At 38.6% G+C, this 18,272-nt stretch overlaps 1 protein-coding gene across 4 annotated transcripts in view; it reads right to left on the bottom strand.

Moving 5' to 3' along the window:
* The window catches only part of TLE4 (TLE family member 4, transcriptional corepressor), a 101,173-nt gene that overhangs the window by 13,020 nt on the left and 69,881 nt on the right, over positions 1-18,272 (bottom strand). For all 4 annotated transcript variants that reach the window (XM_027634730.1, XM_027634731.1, XM_027634732.1 and 1 more), the window contains 2 exons: positions 1,048-1,167; positions 447-500 (listed from right to left, as the gene is read on the bottom strand). In XM_027634730.1, the coding sequence (XP_027490531.1) occupies positions 447-500; positions 1,048-1,167 (174 nt within the window). The remainder of the gene's footprint in view (positions 1-446; positions 501-1,047; positions 1,168-18,272) is intronic.

The raw sequence follows: 18,272 nt of genomic DNA, 5'->3' as shown, positions 1-18,272 counted from the left end.
AGTCCTAAAATTTGATGCCATTAAATCATGTAAAAAATTTATGGATATTGAAATAGGCAAGTAAATCTTTTTTTTAGGTGACAGACTGAAAAGGTTTGATGCACTTAGCAGACCTGATAAAGCTGACAAATGAACTCATGGCCAGAGTGAAAGAAACGACTGTTAGAAGATACTGTTAGACCCTGCATCCCATCTCGTGATGTGCTTCAAATATCTCAAGAGAACTTTCTGTTCATATGAGAAACAAAAAGTCCTTTGTAGAAATAAATGTTAGATCTGATTTGTTTTCTAAAGAAAGACAACGTGACTGGATTCCCTTATGTGTTTCAAGTTCCTTTATGAAGGCAAACGCTGTAATCTTAGTCATAAAACCAATATGCACAGAAACCACTGAAGACACTCCCACCACCATTACCATAAGGTAGAAAAAACACCATTGTGTATACCTCATTGGAAACATCAACTACCAAGTTGTCATCACTCTTTTCACCATCACTGTCCTGCAACGACAAATCACAATGTTCTAAAACCCATTTATTTAATATCCCAATATCGCTTAAGCATTAAAAAAAAAATAGCAAGGCTGCTCACAAATATGCAATGTACCATTCCCAAGCTTTAAGTGGTAATACAATTAGAATATTTAAATCACCTATAGGGCTTCTGCTTTGCAGGTTGCCATAGCTATAGTATTCTTCCCAGTTTTTACACTGGTAGACAAGGACACACGATGAAATTCTTCATCCAAAGTTGCGCTGCACTATGAAGTGGAGCCAAATTAGAGCCCAGATCTAACAAGTCCCAGCCTAACTAAAGCTCAGCACTACTGTCACATGGCTTCCACGTGCTCTGTATTTATATCGTTAAAAACACTATCAATCATACACACCGAAAACCTTTAATCGAACACCAACATTAGAGGTAGCCAGCAAGAACTTGTTGAAATTTTGACCCTCAATTTTAAAATTAGTTATGCAGAAGGAATCAGGGTGAAATTTCAGAGGAACACTTAAGTACAACAATGCACAATGCAGACAATTTACTCACATAACGAGCCGCTATTTCCTTTTCTTCTGTTTTCTGTTTTTTACTATCTGAAGAATAATCTGTAGAATTTCTGTGCTTTTCTGCTGTTCTGAAACTGGCTGAGGGAGATACAGAAGAGCTCTACAGTTCAAAAACAGAAGAAGGAAACATTATCAAGCACTTATTCAAAACAGTGGTTAATTTGTCACAACCCCTCAATACCTCTTAAGCAGATAATATAATTTGGAGCTGTTCTTATAGATAGCACTTCGGGTTTTAATCGGTGATAGCTACCTATCAAGTGTCTTATATTAAAAATTGCACATTGTATTGTAAGAGAGAGAAAAAAGAGATCAACTGATGACCACGGTGGCTATCTGTAGTGTCAATTGCATGAATGTAGAGCTAATTTGGGTCATTTTATGAATACTGTGCATTGATCTTGTTTAGCTTTGTTTTCTCTACAAATATGCAGGGTTACATTAGTAGTCCAAGAAGGGGTGGGGTGTGTGTGTACGTATGTGTGTGTTTGCCTGTGTACATCAAAAAGGACGAAGAGGCTCAACGCAAGTCATACTTCAGCAAACATCTGAATGAAGATTTCTACCAAAGAAAGAAGTAGGCTTCTGAACAGTCTCGAAGCAGCCAAGAATAGGGGAAAACACTTAAACTCATTTTATTTTGATCCCGTTTACAATTACAGGCTGTGTCTGCAACAGATGGAAACACAATGCAGTGGCTCAGCAATTCTCTTACCGTTCTACACTCTCACCTAGTAATGACTGCTAAAGAGCACATGTAGAGACAGGAGAGAAAGATAAGTACTTTATGCACTGTCATCCAAAAACTCTACTATACTCCTTTAAACAAGGCAGGCAACATTTATCAACTCCTACCATATTTCTAAAAGTTGGTGGAGCCTGTGTCTTGGTATACAAAAAAGAAAACAATGAAAGATGCAAAATTCCCTCTGGGACTGATTTTAGCAGCAGCAGTAGCTTTTGGCTGTAGTTCAAGAGAGCATTTAAGCATGCACTAAACTTTATCTCACACTGAATTCAGTAGTTGAACATACATAAGTAAGGGTGTGTTCAGGCTTTTTTCAGAATTTGAAATGACAGCAATGAAGATGAAAATAATTGTCAGTTGAAACCCTGCTGACTGTTTCCATCACTATCCTCCTTATATAATGGGGTGGGGAGGAACAACAGCTAGAAGTCCTTACTGATGGATTTTAGATCCTCCCATTCATCCAGAAACACTGGTTTGGGAGTTCTCCCTCCATACACTACAGACAGCTGTTGTTCCACATAAAACTGTACTACACAGCTGTTTTGTTTTGGGGCTCTCAGTGCTAATCTTCCTTGGTTTATTTTACAATTATGAACACGAACATAAACCAAGAAATCAGCACTTACACTGAGTAACTTCTGCTCCATCACTATGACAAAATTTCTTCTTTTCCTTATTACATCACAAGCTTCTGGTAAGGATTTAGAACACTTAACCACAGAAATTAAGCTGTCCTTATTGCCCAAGTCATGTGAGAGAATATTTCTTCCTACTGCGACACTCAATTTTTCTAAAATTTCCAGTTCTTGTCAACAGCACCTCAGATTAATGAGTGGTGGAATTTGCAAAAATCTTCCACATTTTTGATTGTCAATCATTAATTACTCTCTAAGAACACTGAGTGGAAATAAAAATTTTAGAACAAAGTCAGTACTGAACATTGTTTGTGCCTTTCCCATTTTCATATCTTCCTGCCTCCCTCTCTCTCTCTCTCTCCCTGACAGTATAAAATAAGTATAAAATTCAATTCATTATTTTTCAACTTCACCCTACGGAAAGCAATTTGTTTTAAAACGAAGAAAAATAATCACCAATAAACTACAAATCAGAGTGTTGTCTAAAGAATTAAACTACTGCACTTACTTAAACAGAAATACTTATTTTCATAAATTTGAAACCATTTAATTTCATTTTTCACAATCTGGTTAGCTATGTACTATAGATACCATTTCGATCTTTGATTTCACTGCTTAATAAAGTAATAAATTAAAGTTCCCTACGAGAAAGATAAAGTAGCTAATTATCATTAGCATATAAAGGATGAGCACCACATTGGGCATTGGGGTAATGTGTGTTGCTTAAGGCTTCTGTTGCTTTAAAGATGGATCAGACTTGATACCAATACGAAAAAATCCTCCTGCAGCATGTCACCTGACATTAGCAGACAAATGGAGACAACTCACCTATTGGCAGCAGGTAGAATCTCATTTCCCAACCTGAAATTAGGCCAGTGTACTAGGACTAACATTATTTTGCCTCAAGAGTCAATTAGTACAGAAAAAAACTAAATATTCTCAGTTTTAACTGTCACCCCCCTTTCCTTGCATGAAGCCAGCCTATCAATACCTCTGCAGCACTACCTTCTTTTTCTTTCAACATGAAATGCACCTGCCACATAAAGATCAATGACTTTATGAGATCTCTGGTAATGGTGCTGACAGATCTAAATTTACCTCTTATGCTAAGTAATAAAGACATGTCATATACATAGCCAATGAGCTATGGTGTAGATCTTCCTATGGACGTAATGCCTACTTATTTTCACTGTGCAAGGGACAACGCTGTTACCTGTACTGAGTTCCCTCCATTGTTCGTAACAGCTTTTCAGTCTATAAACATTTGTAAGGATCTATCCTCATTGATAAATACCAGAATGTAACAATGTCCTCAGGGTTTCCACTGACATCAGATTCCTGTATATAATCCTGTACACACCTACACCTTGGTTCCTGAGTGTGCAGGCCTACATGTTCCAAGAGAGGCCCTTACATTTGCAGACTGTGAAAGAAAACCTCCATCAAAGCAAATTGTTTAGCTGACAGATTCTGCCCTGTTCCTTGATTAAAACATAGTGCTCTCCTAACAGCTGTCTTTAAGAGGCAGGAATAGGATGGCTACTTAGAGAAATTAAGTGATTCAGCACTATAACTTCGGAGACTGTAACTTAATGGGCCAGAGCCTTTGTTTTAGTAACTATTAAAATTTATAGAGAAATAAAGTCTTTTCACACTGCTCCTTTCTTTAATAAAATGTGTTAATCTACTGAAAGAGTAGCATTTTCCTACTAAATAATGCTGAGTTTGCTCACATATAATAACTAGATCAGACATCGCAAAAAATGCTCTTTGGTGAAAGTAGGTTACATTTAGTTGTGTTTGAGCAAAATATACAGGTTTTTCTTATTCTGCTTAGGTAGAACATTTTTATTCATGTTAAATACAACACAAAATGCTGACAAAAAACAACTGAACATACATATTTATGGATAGGCTGAGCACATTGCTGTGTTCAAATAATTTGCTTAAGAAGTGGAACAGTGTGTTTCTAGTGCTGGACCCACAGTATTTTTTGCACTAGGCTGTAAAGCATGGTATCCTATGCTTCACTCTTTGTTTTGGGCAGTGTTGAGCGCAGTGCTAACTAAAGCAATCTCCTACCACAAGGATCACTCTCTTTTCTCTCCAACACTGGCAGGACACCACTCCTGGTGGAGTACCAGTGCTATACAGGTGCAAATTAAATAAGTATCAAAAAAGCCATAGAAGCCTCTTACGCAGCAGTAAAATTCTCTCCAGCATGCTGTCTATTTGGGATAATTAACAGTTCAAATTGCTAGGGAAAAAAACACTCCCTGTTTTAGCCCCAGGTTCCACTGGAAGTTAACTGCATCAACATAGATGGCTCATACTGCAACGTGGCAGAAATCAGTGTCGTCAGACTGCACAGCCATACAAGTGCTTTCAAATCCTGCAAGCCCCAACTCCCCGTATGCTGATTCCTCCAGATGAAGACCTGGCCTGAGCAGACTAAGTAATAATTAAATTAAATCAGTGTTAAAAGTAATGACTAGAGATAACAAGATGAAAAGCCTTCCCACGTGTTTAAGATGGTAACTCTTTAAAGCATTCACGAATATGACCATTCCCATGTGTACTCTTACTACTATGCCAAAATGATGTATTTGGAGTGGAATAATTAAAACAATAATTCCCAACAAAGTGGGAATTACAAGATAATTGACCATAGTGAAGTATTAAGCAAACTGCAGTAAAAGCCAAGGATGCTCAATGTTAAGGTCAATTATGATATAATTATGTGAATGACATTACTGCTGTTATAAAGTCTGTTGAAAGTATAAAATAACTATAAAAATTGATACAATATGCATCACAGGGAAACGACCAGGCAGTAACGCTGCTTCGTTGGCTGATGCCAGTGTTTTAGATGGAAGTACCAGTACAGGAGCTTGGACTCAGCCACTGCACTTATGTTTGGGCTTGGAGCACTAAGGTGTCTAAGACAACGTCTATGCTTACATCAGAAGCACAAAGAAAAAAAAGAAAAAGAAACAGAGAAATTCAGGATGAGACTTCTGACACCCTAAGGTTAAGATGAAGACTTCTCTAGTCAGCTACAAATGGTATGAGGTGGGAGACATCTCATCATACAGGTGAAAGGACATGGAATAAGAAAAAGGGGCAGTCCAGCACAGTCCACAGAGACCATGCACTGCTCAGGGAGAAAACTGCAACCAAGAGCTACCACAGGCCTTCTACATGGCTCTAAGACAACACTCATCTGCCTCAAAGAATGAATTCATTTACATATACCTGTATGAATGGGCACATTACTTTGATTAAAGTGAGGGAGGCAGTGTGAAATGCTGTGGACTGATTTACAGACAGTATGGAATGCTTGCATAGTGACTGTGGCTCCTCAGGTCCCCCACAATTACTGCTACTACACTTTTTGTTGTTATCATTATTATTATTGTTATTACTACATCCCAGTATCTATTACAGCCTCACAGATTTTGTGCTCTTTGCTTTAGATTTTCTACATGTCCTCTTTGCTACCCTTACTTAGGTAAGCAGATTTTCCTCACCATGCCTTTATCTTTAGGTATCCATAGTAGGTAGTGATCAGGCTGACACAGTTAGGCAGTACAACTCAGAGCACAAAACTTCTGAAATGATTCATCAAAGGAGAGGAGGCTGCTAGTCAAGTATTGATCCCATATATATAACTTGTCATGGCGGACTTTTTTAATATTTTCACCTCTCTCTTTTCCAACTTGTTTCTCTACTTACCCAAAATGAAACCCAACTTCCACTCAGTCATATCATGATCAATTTTTTTTTTTTTGTCTCATTCACTGCTTTTTCTGTGTAGCTGCATTTTCAGAAATCAGACAAAGCCTCAGTTATTGTTAGTGAAAAATACTACTAACTAGCTAGGAAAGATACAGAACAAAGATGGTTTTAATATCACATGACACAGTCTGAGCTAACTGAATTGAGTTTAGTAATCAAGCATGTGATAATTATTTTTAATACAAACTATGATTAAAATGAAAACTTTGAAGTTTCATACAGCATTTTTACCCACTAATTAACTTCACTAATTGCAAAATTAATGAAGTTAATTAGAGGATAAGAGTGTCATGAAAAACATCAAAGTCTAGATGTGTGGTGCTGCCTAGAAGAGCAATGAGAAGGCTATAAAGTGGTCTAGAATAAAGAGAATGTGTAGGCTCAGCAGTCTTCAAAACCCACATGTTCTCAAAAGTTTTACATGAACAGAAGTAGAGATATGCATGTACATTATGTATAGGGGTATGCAATTTCTACAGAAATATCCAGGTAGCTGTCAACACTTGTAATCTGCTTGCCCTGGTGGTACTACTGGAGTATTTAATCTAAGATAATTAAAAGCATCAAAGTCTAGATGTAATGAAATGGGTGATAAAATGAACAATAAACTACTACGGTTGTATACATTAATTCCAGTCATATTTCAACATACACTTATCAATTTGCTGGAAAAGTTGAGAGGGCCACACAGCAGCAGTTGAAGATACCTAGTAATTTTGAAGAATAATCCTATCAGCATGTGATGATGTCTTTCCGGCCCTCCTGGTGTACAGGTGCATGGTGGTGACAAGAAAGGTATGTGTTTAAAGCAATGGTGAGGGCTACTGGCTAGCCTTTCACAGACGGATTTTTGCAATAAATCCTTTAAAATACAGCTTCTCCACTAATCAATGGCTGAAGGAATAACACACAGAAGGCTTAATCACTACTGACACTGTGAGGTTCAAAGGATGGAGAGAAGAACCAATGCAGTTTAAGTACAAGCAGTGAAGAAGTAGATGAACACAGTTGTAAGGCAAAAAGGAAAGCCAGGTTTAGCTTAAAGTATATCCTAGTGGAGGCATATGAAGATAGTGAAATCGAGTGTGGCAAATGTAACAAGGGCCCTTTGGTAAGCAAGACAGTTTGAACAAAGGACATAGTTTCAGCAGGGAACAAAAGAAAAAGAAACAGATGGGCAGAAAAAAGAGTTAAACATTCCTGATAGGTTTACAGAAACTTCAAAGTCCACAGATTACATTGACCATCAAGGCTGCTCTCCACATCTGCCTACTCATAAATATTGAATTTAATTGATGGTAACAAACCTGGGCATTGTCAAACATCCTCCTCTTTAAACTACAGAGTAATTCACCTGATCCATTCTCTCCATTCACCACCCTGTGATTCTATCTCCTCCCCTTTGAACAGACCCCAGAATAAGACCACATGCTTCAGCACTCAGCAGAGAAGGTAATTTGGAAGGAGCAAAAAAATTTGCAAGAAGGTACCAGAGGTACAAACTGCAATTAGTATAGGCAATACAGTGGGTTTGCCCCAGGCCATATGCAGGCTGCAGAGGAATACCATACCATCCCTAATGATCTCAGAAAAGGTAAGTGCTCCAACATCACAAGCCTGGAAATGCTACCAGAGAAAAACATGCTGCTGGCATTTTAGAAAGTGAGTGTGAAAATCAGGGACAAACCTGTATGTTGGCCATGACAATGTACAAACCCTTAAATGTTACTTTAATCAAAATCAGGCACACTGAAATGGAGGGATCAAAGATCATGAAGTTACAGAGATTCAAAAGAATTCAGAGTGAATACCATTAGAAACCTGAGGAAACAAGTAGTGCCAAGGAAATGTGAAACTACCGCTCTACTCTCCTCAAATATTTATTTGGGGTTCTAATTACTGGTTTTTCACGCTATTTCCTTCAGCAGACACTTGACACAGCTTGAGCAGTTCTAGCAAAACTGAAACACAGAGAATAGAGAGTATTGGCAGTTATCTAGGGAGAAAGAGCAGGGAAAGCATGTAATCAGAGCATAAGGGGAAAAGTTCAACCAGTTGGAGCATTCAATGCAGCAATTTAATTGTGGGTTCACCACCATGAAAGGGAGAGAGCAGGAAAACCACCAGTCTGCATTATGGGCTTTGTTTCAGTGGCATGCCACAAGGCAACGAAAAGCAGTAGCACTCCATGGGTGTTCTTCAAAAGCCAGTGATATACATGCACAGACAATTCCCAGCATCCAACATATCTCCAGAATATTAACACTAATTACATTTTCACAACAACTGCATTTAAACAGAATACACAAGGATCCTTGGTTAGTTTTCAGAATACTAAAAAAACACTAAAGAGGGAATGTTTTATGATAGCCATCAAATGCCTGTGTCAGTACACTTTATACTTTGTTAAAGAATACATGCAAGAATCAGGAAACCCCCTGAAGAATAACCAGGTTTTGCTTAGGGTCCTCTTTTCAGACCAAGCACCACAGTAAAACTGTCGCCCTTTCACTTTGCATAGTGATTACAATGGAAGCACTGAGCCAAGCTGAACACAAACACTTTCCTGCAGCATCTCAAGCCACAAGGGCTATAAAAATCTCTTCAGTACCAGGAACAGAGCTTAGGAGGTAAAAAATACACACATCTACATCCTCTAGATTTTCCACATGAAAGCAGCAATGGTCAGGTTTTAAGTGTTGTCTTCTCCAGGGATATTTAAGTGGATTCAGTTTCCCTGTGGCAGGTCCTAACAACTTTCTCCTGGGATTTACATTCCCTTTCTAATTCTTCATTTACACCAGAAGGATCTAATCTAGCACTAATGAGCCTTCTACTGTTGCTTTAAAACCACGGAGATCTTCTGAAGACAGTCCCACGAGACACTCAATTTAGCTGCCTTAAATCACGTACTGTGCCCCAGTGTCCCACATTTTGAGTTTTGGTTACATCTAACAAAGGTTATATTCATAGCAAAGGTATCAGTTTTGAGTTTTCACATTTTTATTCCTTTCCAATCTATCCATACATATCAACCCCTTGGGGGAAAACACTTTCATTTTCTTCCCTTCTGTCTGCTTGTCTCTAAAGAATTTCATTGTTGTTTTGTGGCAGAGATGACCTAGGAGATGACAAGAAGACAAAGCAAATTATTGTTTTAACTGAATATTTCACAGATAGAACTAATGATCTCTTTCTACACTTTCTGATTAGTTATCTCCCTCCCCCCTATTTTTAATCCTATTTGTTCCTGACTCAATCAGTAGAAAAGCAGTGGGAAAAAAAGGTAGCCTTTAAAAGTCTACCATGATTACAAAAAGCCCCCTGAAATTCAGTAGAAACACTCACTCCACATCCTGACTGCTTCTGTCAGCAGAAACATGTTCACATGATTTTCTCAGGTATTAAGCAAGAGACTAGCAATTCAGTCATCTCTTCCCCATTAGATTGTGTGGCTTCTGAAGACTCTATTTATTCTATGCTTTTTTAATACCCTACACGATTTAAGAAGCCATAGCCACTCCTAGGCGTTGAAAACAGAATTCATTATCTAACCAATCTCTTAATTGGGCAGGTGAAGAAAACATGACTAGGTGTTATTAAATATTTGCAGATTCCAGGTCATGTCAAAGCAAGACATCCTCTCAACAATCTATAAAAAATATCTTCCATAAAGAAATCTCTGAGCACTACTGTTCTCTCTGCCCAAATAACATCCTAGCCCATTATATCTGCCTCACTTCATCTACACTCACTTACCTGTGTTCCCCAGACCCTTGTTCAGGAAATTATCCCATTTCCTATTCAGGAAAGCACTTGAGCAGATGCCAGATTTGAGGCACATACTTTGATCTCAGGGAAGTCACAAGGCAGAAAAAGAAATCAGAGGAACGTACGCATGCGCTGAATTCTAGATGCCTACTGCACACTATCCTGAATCTGGACCTCAGTATGCTGCAAAAATAATTGTCCCCAGTCTCATTCTTCAAATCAATGACTCTGGTAAGTGGAATGGATGGAGGAGTGGTGGGAACACAGATTCTGCAGTCAGCCTTAAAGCAGTTACATCAGTATATAATAGCACATTGTAAGTACAACACCTACTTTGAAAATTGAAAAAAATAAAACACATGGTTCTTTCTGCCAGATTTTAAGATGCATTACAACTCCTGAACATTGCAGACGTTTGCCAAGAGAAGCAGCAGTAGCTTTTACTTCTCTGGGACTTTCATTATTTATATGAGACAGATCATGCTGCTAAAAGTTTTAAATGTTAAAAGCACACTCAAATACTAACTTCAGGGTAGCTGGAAATGTTCTGATGTTAGCAATGAGTAGCCAATACATTTTTAATTCAGGTTAGAGAGGAAGGGAAGCAAAAATCTCCCTCTTGTACTCCTCCTGCACTCTGCCAAGTAGTTTAGTGTGATAACTTGGCATGCACACACATGACCTTCTGTTCTAGTCAAATTAGTTCAGATAATTTCTGAAGACTGTTCTCTCTCATTTAAGTACTTCATAATACGATACATCTTTCCATTTGCTTTTAAGGGAAGACTACAGTAGTACCTCTTAAACAGCATTCTGGTAAATGTTCCTAAATTATGTAGTTCACTAGGTTCAACTCTACTGATACAATATTATTTTCAAAGAAGATGGATATCATACATTATCATTACAGCTATACAATCCTGAGTTGAATTTTCCTTTGCTGAATTACTAATATTTTAATGCTGAAATGTATTTGTTTTAAAAACATCATGTGAAAGGTTTTTTAAATACCATACAGGCTCAGGCACTTTATTTTAAATCGTTTAGAAATGAGCTGGTGGAAACAGGAGACAAAAAAAAATCATCTTATGCTCTCTAATCCAGAATTAAGTACATTTTAAAGAACAATAAGCCTGTTTCCAAACAATACCTACGGTGTGGCTTTAGATCTGCTAAGAAGCTGACACTTCATCAAGGTTGCAGGAAACCATTAAAAAATTTATTTATAAAACAAAATGAAATATGTTTATTTCATGTGGGATCCCTCTAGAGAAGCTGACAAGTATCAAGTTTATCAAAATTACAAGTTCAAGGTACTTTTCCTGTTGACTGTAAATAATCTCGCTGTGAGCCAATCAAGAGTATGGAGATCAAAGGCCCAACTAACACTATAAAAGCAGCAGTTAGAGGGTTAAGGGAAAGCCCCCAAAGCCTCCTTCGATACAGATAATTTCCTCTAGGAACAGTTCACTGGGTGAAAAAGTGAAGACAAGCATTTTTGGACTTGCTCTGGAGTACAACAAAAAACAACACCCACATTTTAAAGGACACCTAAGCAAGCAGCTTGATCTTACGCACAGTTCAGAATTATTTTAGTTGTAAGACTGACCCAGGTGAGAAGGCAAAAAAGAAGCTGGGATGGTTGCATGGAATAACTTGTAAAATGGGTTTCTCAGTTGGGAATGGTTATTAAATCTCAAATGACAACAGTTCGTGACTGAATTTCTTCTCCTTAATAGCTTGCCAAGATCATTCCTTTTTGAGGCACTAGTCACAACAGCTGGTGAAGTGTTTCCTAATGCAAGGCTTGACTACAGTGATGATCTCCACACACCCTCTTCAGATTTGAAGAGTGAGTGGGGGCATTACACAAAGCACTGCCAGCAAGTCTTCAGAACTTAAGAGGCTGAGTTGTAAGTCACACAACTATTCAGTGACCAACATCTGGGCTGCTTGAGTTTCCTTGTAATGCTACTTTGCTTACCCTCAGTAAAGAGCTAAATCCTGCCTTAATTTTGAATTTTTAAGCGGGTCTTCACTACTGTTTCCTGCTAAGATGGGGACAGATTCAGCACCTCTCCAGTCTGTCCCCCTTCATTTCACTAACCTTCCCTGCCCATTATATTATAGGGTTGGAGGTGAAGAAAAAGCTTTTATTTGTTGTGACTAGTAAGACCACTAGAATTTTCACTGTGCATAGACTTTAGTTCTGACAGTAAATGTAAATTTGCATTTAAAGACACCTAGAGCACCAAATGGAGCCCTTACAGTGAGAAAGTGTAACAAGCTCTTTCACACCAGGCACAATTATATTCAAAGCTCCAGTCCACAGACAGAAATCCTTTTTCCTTGCCTAACACGCTCTCCCCACAGGGCACTTTCACTACTGACAAAGATCACATTCCCACATCCACTTCCGGGGCTGCTCTCTCTGCACTAGCACTGGAGGAAGCCTGGAAAGTCCTTCAGCTGTGCAGCAGCCCATGCTGCACACCTTGCCAGATGGCAGTGGAGCACTGTGCCAAAAATCATGATCTGCGGATGAACAATCTTGGTCCATGTACAGAAAGTGGTAGAGCCCTGGGCTGGAACTAACACAATGGGGAACAGCTCAGGAAGAGTGCTGGGATGTCTGATGTTGCACTGCTAGTGGGTGGTGTGGTCCTAAGACAAGTTAACATCAGCCCCAGAGTTCTGGTGGGGTGTTTTGTGGCATTGTGTGGCATATGCTGTGTGATGGCCGGTTAGTCTGGCGTAGGTAACATAATCAAATAAAGTGCCTCTTGCCGCGACAGTGCAGTGGGCTTCTGCTGATTCTGCTACTTGTACAATCCAGGTTGGTACTGAAGGAGTCATACCAAAAACACAAAAGCAATGTAATCGAGCCAGAAGGAATGATGTAAATTCAACAAAAACTTGTCTTCTGAAAAAACATACAGAGATTAGATAGTCAACTGAAACTGGAAGTAGTTCGAAAGGACTGAGTGAGCAAACTAGAAGCATGCATGTACTTGCCAAGAATGGGACTCAAATCCACTGTGAGGTTTCAAAAAGATGAATTAGGTAAAAATAGATCACTAAGTTGTGGTCAGATGAAGAACTGTTTGCTCAGCTGGTGTTAAAACAATGCTTATTTTGCAAAACCACTAGCCTATGGAAAAACTATGTTTAACTAAGAAGATGCACAAAATAACGAAGCAGTCTAGGTATGTCAACTCAGCTTCATTTTTGGGAAGTAAACACCAGTTCATCAAGCCATCAGCTGTAACTTCAGGGTCTATGACCACCAGAGGGACCCTTGGGACAGAAGAACACGTGCCAATGGGAGGGGTAATATGTTGATAACATCGGGGAAATGATTATCATGCGTATGCATCTTCTGTGAAAATCAATGAATATGTATATAAGCTACAGTATATGAACAGGAGTTTTTTCTGTACTCTGTATACACGGTATTTTGGAGAAAATATCCCCTTATGCATCTGGTGCCAAATAAAGAATGCCTGCTTCTTAATGGTACATTGGTGTTAAGGAGGTTTTGACCATTTTTTGGTAACAAAGTAACATTGATGCCTGCACAAAAAACTTAAAACTGGAGAGGGTGTAAACTGTGTTTATATTTTGGAAATATAGGTTTAGTAGTCTGCTCTTTCAACTGATCACGTGAAGTCAATTAAGCCTCTTCATGCCTCAGTTCAATATCTATAACAGAGAGATAATTTCCAAGTCTGGAGAGCGTTTCTTTCCCTTACGGGTTGTTGTGAAGATTAACGTATTGAAGATTTGGAAGTACTCCAGTATCACCAAAATGGATCTATTACATATCATAGATTAAAATGGGAAAATGAGGGAAGAAAAATCAGTATTCCTTGTATCAGCAAAAACGCAACTAGAACATTAGAGCAATCTGACTCCTGTAACAGAGTATTTATACTAAACTCCAGAAACTATACAGATAATAACTTTAGTTCATTCTTAGTTTGCATAAATCTCTATCACACAGACATGAGAAATGTAGAAGAGGAACATTTTTGCATTGTATGTAAAACTCTCATCAGCCAAACTCATGAGAACCTAAAGCCACTACATCTGAGATGTAACTAAATACTCTGAACAAAGTTTCAGGAAGAAAATGCTGCTGGTGGTTAATGCTGTTGCTTTTTAATTACCCACAGGTAACAGAATTAACCAGGAAATGTGCTATCTGCAAGTTTGTCTTTGAAATTATTTTTTTCTCAATAACCTTATTATTTAAAATGTATACAAAGCCAAACTTGCAGCTGCCTAATAAACTCAAACCTGTACTTCAGAATGTGTAAGGCTTTTTCAAAGGCAGCCAGATGTCAGACAAACCTTGCTCATTTCAGAAATGCAGAGACAGTCTTTGCATCATCATTCCTTTTACTATAACCCACCAAGTGCTTTGTGCTACACGGTGTTTGCACTTAAAGCACTCCACAAATATGACAAAGAAAGAGGGTGTGTGCTTATCTGATTAAAATCCAATGTAACTTATATGCAAAACAGGTGCAGCCCACTGGTTCATGGTAAGTCGCCAGTAAAGAACCTCTGTGCTGAAGGATGTGCACTGCTGATTTAGGGCTTTATATCTCTGTCATACTTTTACTTCTGTCTTACTATTTTAGGGTTTCCTACTACTGAATGTTCTTTCCCATATCCACTCTTCTTCTTAATTAGCCAGTTTAGCACTCCATTTGCTTATTATCTGACAGCAGAGGTATAATCACTCTGTGATTTGGGTAGTCCAATCCAATCACAGCCTATGGTAGTACATCAATTCTCTCTCTTCTTGCTTCTGTAATCACTCAAAACTATCGTTACTCTAATGCAAATTTATTCTAGAAGTTTTCCTGCTTCCAGGTCTCTGTTTCCTGAAAGTCCAGGTATACTTGGGGCCCTGCTTAGAGGTCTTCAAGCAAAGTAGACTTGCCTAAAGAGCTAACTCTGTAGCTCTAAGTACAGGGGAAAGTGCACTTCACATGAAAACACAAAACTATCCAAGCTTGATTAACAAGCATCCAGGCAATGTCACAGAACATCCATCAGTTAGTTTCTTCCAAATTCTCACTCAATTTAGATGATCCAAAACCCGATTTCCCAAATGTTTTTCAAACATGATTATGGAATATATTTGTTTTGATTGACTTTTCAGAAATTCTTAATTTTTCCTTCATTTGAGGTTGAAATTTGTATGATAATTTCTTTAGTCCCCTTTAGAATTGCTCACAGTATTCCCCAAAGAGGGAGACAAAAATAACTGGAGATTCATTATGCACAAGCTGATATTTACAGTAACATCACTCCCAGCATATGTTCGCTAGAAATAGCTTGGTATTTCTACCCTCTTTTTAATATTTGTAGGATTAATAACATATTCAGGCCCTGATCCCACAGTATTTAACACCTGGGCAAAACACTTCTTGCTGACATCCACAGGGCTGTGGTTTGGCACAACAAGCATGTAACAAACATGTTACAAGAAACAGCAATGGCAGCAGTAAAAGGCAATTTCTTCCCTACCTCTTTTTGTGTTTCTCTTGTTTTCTTATTGTAAAGACAGCAGGAACAATATGGCAACCATAACAAAGGGGAATAATGAAAATACTCATGGATGATTGCTCAAATTGAGTCCGTAAATGCCATGATTACCTTGCTACTATGCTGTTTGGTTTTAGGAAAACTTGAAGCTCCATGGGGGCAGGCAACAAAAGTATCTGCATATGACAACTTTGGTGCTCCAAAACCCTACAGGTACCTCACATACCACCAGGTGCACATCACAGCAGGGGCAAGAAACACCTTTGTATGCCTCCAGACAACAAAGCAAAACAGTGTATCTCCTTTCATCACAGTGGTGTCTTCAGCCCTGTGAACTTTATTTGCCACTTTCCAGTTGACTTGCACAACACTAAAGTTGATTTCTACAAGAAACCTATAATCAGAATAACAAATACAAAGCATCTCTCCTGCCAAGCAGTAAGACCTTCCAGATCATACACTAACTTCCTCCACAACTACGAACATAACCACATTTCACTATACATTAAATACATTAACAGTCCCAAGCAAATGATGTTCAGGCACAAAACTCAAGAGTCAGAGATGGCTAGAGCAAACTTGAAGCTCCTCCATGGCCAAAACTGCCTTTTCAGCAGAAGTATCCTAATGTGATGCTATTCTCCTGCCTTTATTCTCTGCCATCCCTTATGACAGACTTGAAAAGAAGAACAGCTGGAACACTGTGAGTCAGACATAGGTAAAAAGGTTAGTCTCCAGAAGCCAGAAACCACAAGGATAGGCATCTTAGACACGTATTTTTAATACTTTCTTTCTGTCTCTTTCTTCTTTTCCTGAAGGACTAATGCAAAATGAAATCATCTTACAGAAGGACAGCCGCTTCCCCCCTGTGCTCAATCATTCCAGTCACACTATGTTGTCCAGTAACCTGCACTGATAATTCCTTATGAATAAAATGCCAACATTATCATCCACAGCTATGTTGTTGACATGCTTTTGCTATTTCACTAAAAATACCATTAATTTTCTGGCTTCACAACAGCTGAGCTACTCTCCATTTGAATATACAAAAGAGTATTTTGTTTAAACCAAATTAAAAGCGTTCCAGTAAATGACTTCAATTTTGCTGGCTACACTACTTAGTGTATACAGTTATATTTAATCCCCTCTTTTCTCAACTCTACTCCTTCTATACCTCCCTTCCTTTTCTCACTTCCCCCCCCCCCCCCTTTGCTTTTTATACTTAATCCTTTCACTTCAGGAACCGGATTTGCCCAGCAAGACATCCACAGTCAGAAAGAGCTTCAAAAACGTAGTGCCGAAGAGTTAAGGCAATGGTAAAAATTCCTCCGCTCTGTTTTTATTCACCTGTTTGCCAAAACATATTTAGCAATAAGGAAAGGAAGGGAAGGGGGAGGGAAAAACACATAAATGCTGAATACACCTTCCTTTTCCCATCTAGACAAGTGTAAACATTCCCCATTTAAGCTGGAATGAAAACCACCACTTCTGCCAAGCCCTCCTGGCATCTCACTACTTTATTTGTTCCCATTTGTATCTAATGCTTTTGTCAACAGTTCAACAAAAGTCAAAGCAAACAACCCACTACAAACACTGGGGGTAACAGCAACAAGCATGAATCCTTCACAGTTATTCAGCCCAGCTGCTCAGTGCCTGTCCAGGCTGCTTTCATTTACAACAGTGTCAACAAAAGGCTGAAACCCAATAACTAGGTGGGTCAATACTACCACTGTAAACCCTTCTGAGAACGAAATGCTGTTCTGCTGCTTAACTGCTTCAGCAAACATGCAGAATAATTCAGTTAGATAGACAAGTGCTAGCCTAATCATTTGCTGTGTGAATTATTCAAGGCCTTCTTAAACCGCTAAACGACGGCTCCTCAAATATTTCGGAGGAACCACCAGATGTCCTACAGGAGAAAAGGAAACACTCATTCTGACACAACAGAGGGTAATAATCTGTGATCTTGAAAAGCATTAATGTTTAGACGATTAATGCCTTCCTACACCTTGCTTTTGGTGTCACTGTACAGAGAGCACACACCTTTTAACATACTAGCACTAGGCATGCATCAGTTTACTAGAAGCTTGATCTCTATGCATAATCGAGGCTGCTGCCTACAATTTTTCTTCCTCTTTTTTTTCATGTGAATTGTAAAAGAGTTCTCTCCAGAGAACATGTAAAATGTGGGTAAAAATAAGCAAAGTAGTCAGGTGGATGGAGAGAGGAAACATGAATTTATTCCCACATATCTCTTTTTCTCCACTGCCCCCCACACTCATTTCATCTCTTCCTCACCACCCACTTCAGCGTTTCTTTCTCTGTAGACACAAGGTGAATGTTCACGAGCCTTTCTCCAGAAGTTTCACCAGAGTTCATGTTTACACCTTCAAAAAGCAGGGCAAACTAGTGGTACTGCATAGAATCAAGTCCTGAGCATTAGATGTTTTAATTCAGTTGTCTCTTTAGTATGGGAAACTGCCACTTCCAGATGCCTGTCTCCCCATTTTTGTTGGCTTTTGTCACAAACATATCATTACATTAACACATTTAAACTTTCAGTTAAATGTTAAGAAAACAGGTAAATTAGGTAACAAATGTTTGATATAATCTTGTTTTGATATAATCTTACTATTGGCAAAAACAATCCTCGTTATGACAAATGTTTTTCCTAAGACCAGTTTACATATA

This window comes from Corapipo altera, unplaced genomic scaffold (genome assembly GCF_003945725.1).
Source record: "Corapipo altera isolate COAL_440 unplaced genomic scaffold, ASM394572v1 61411, whole genome shotgun sequence".
Classification (NCBI taxonomy): domain Eukaryota; kingdom Metazoa; phylum Chordata; class Aves; order Passeriformes; family Pipridae; genus Corapipo; species Corapipo altera.
The sequence above is the reverse complement of the archived record's forward strand: the minus strand, read 5'-3'. Positions and strand labels throughout refer to the sequence as shown.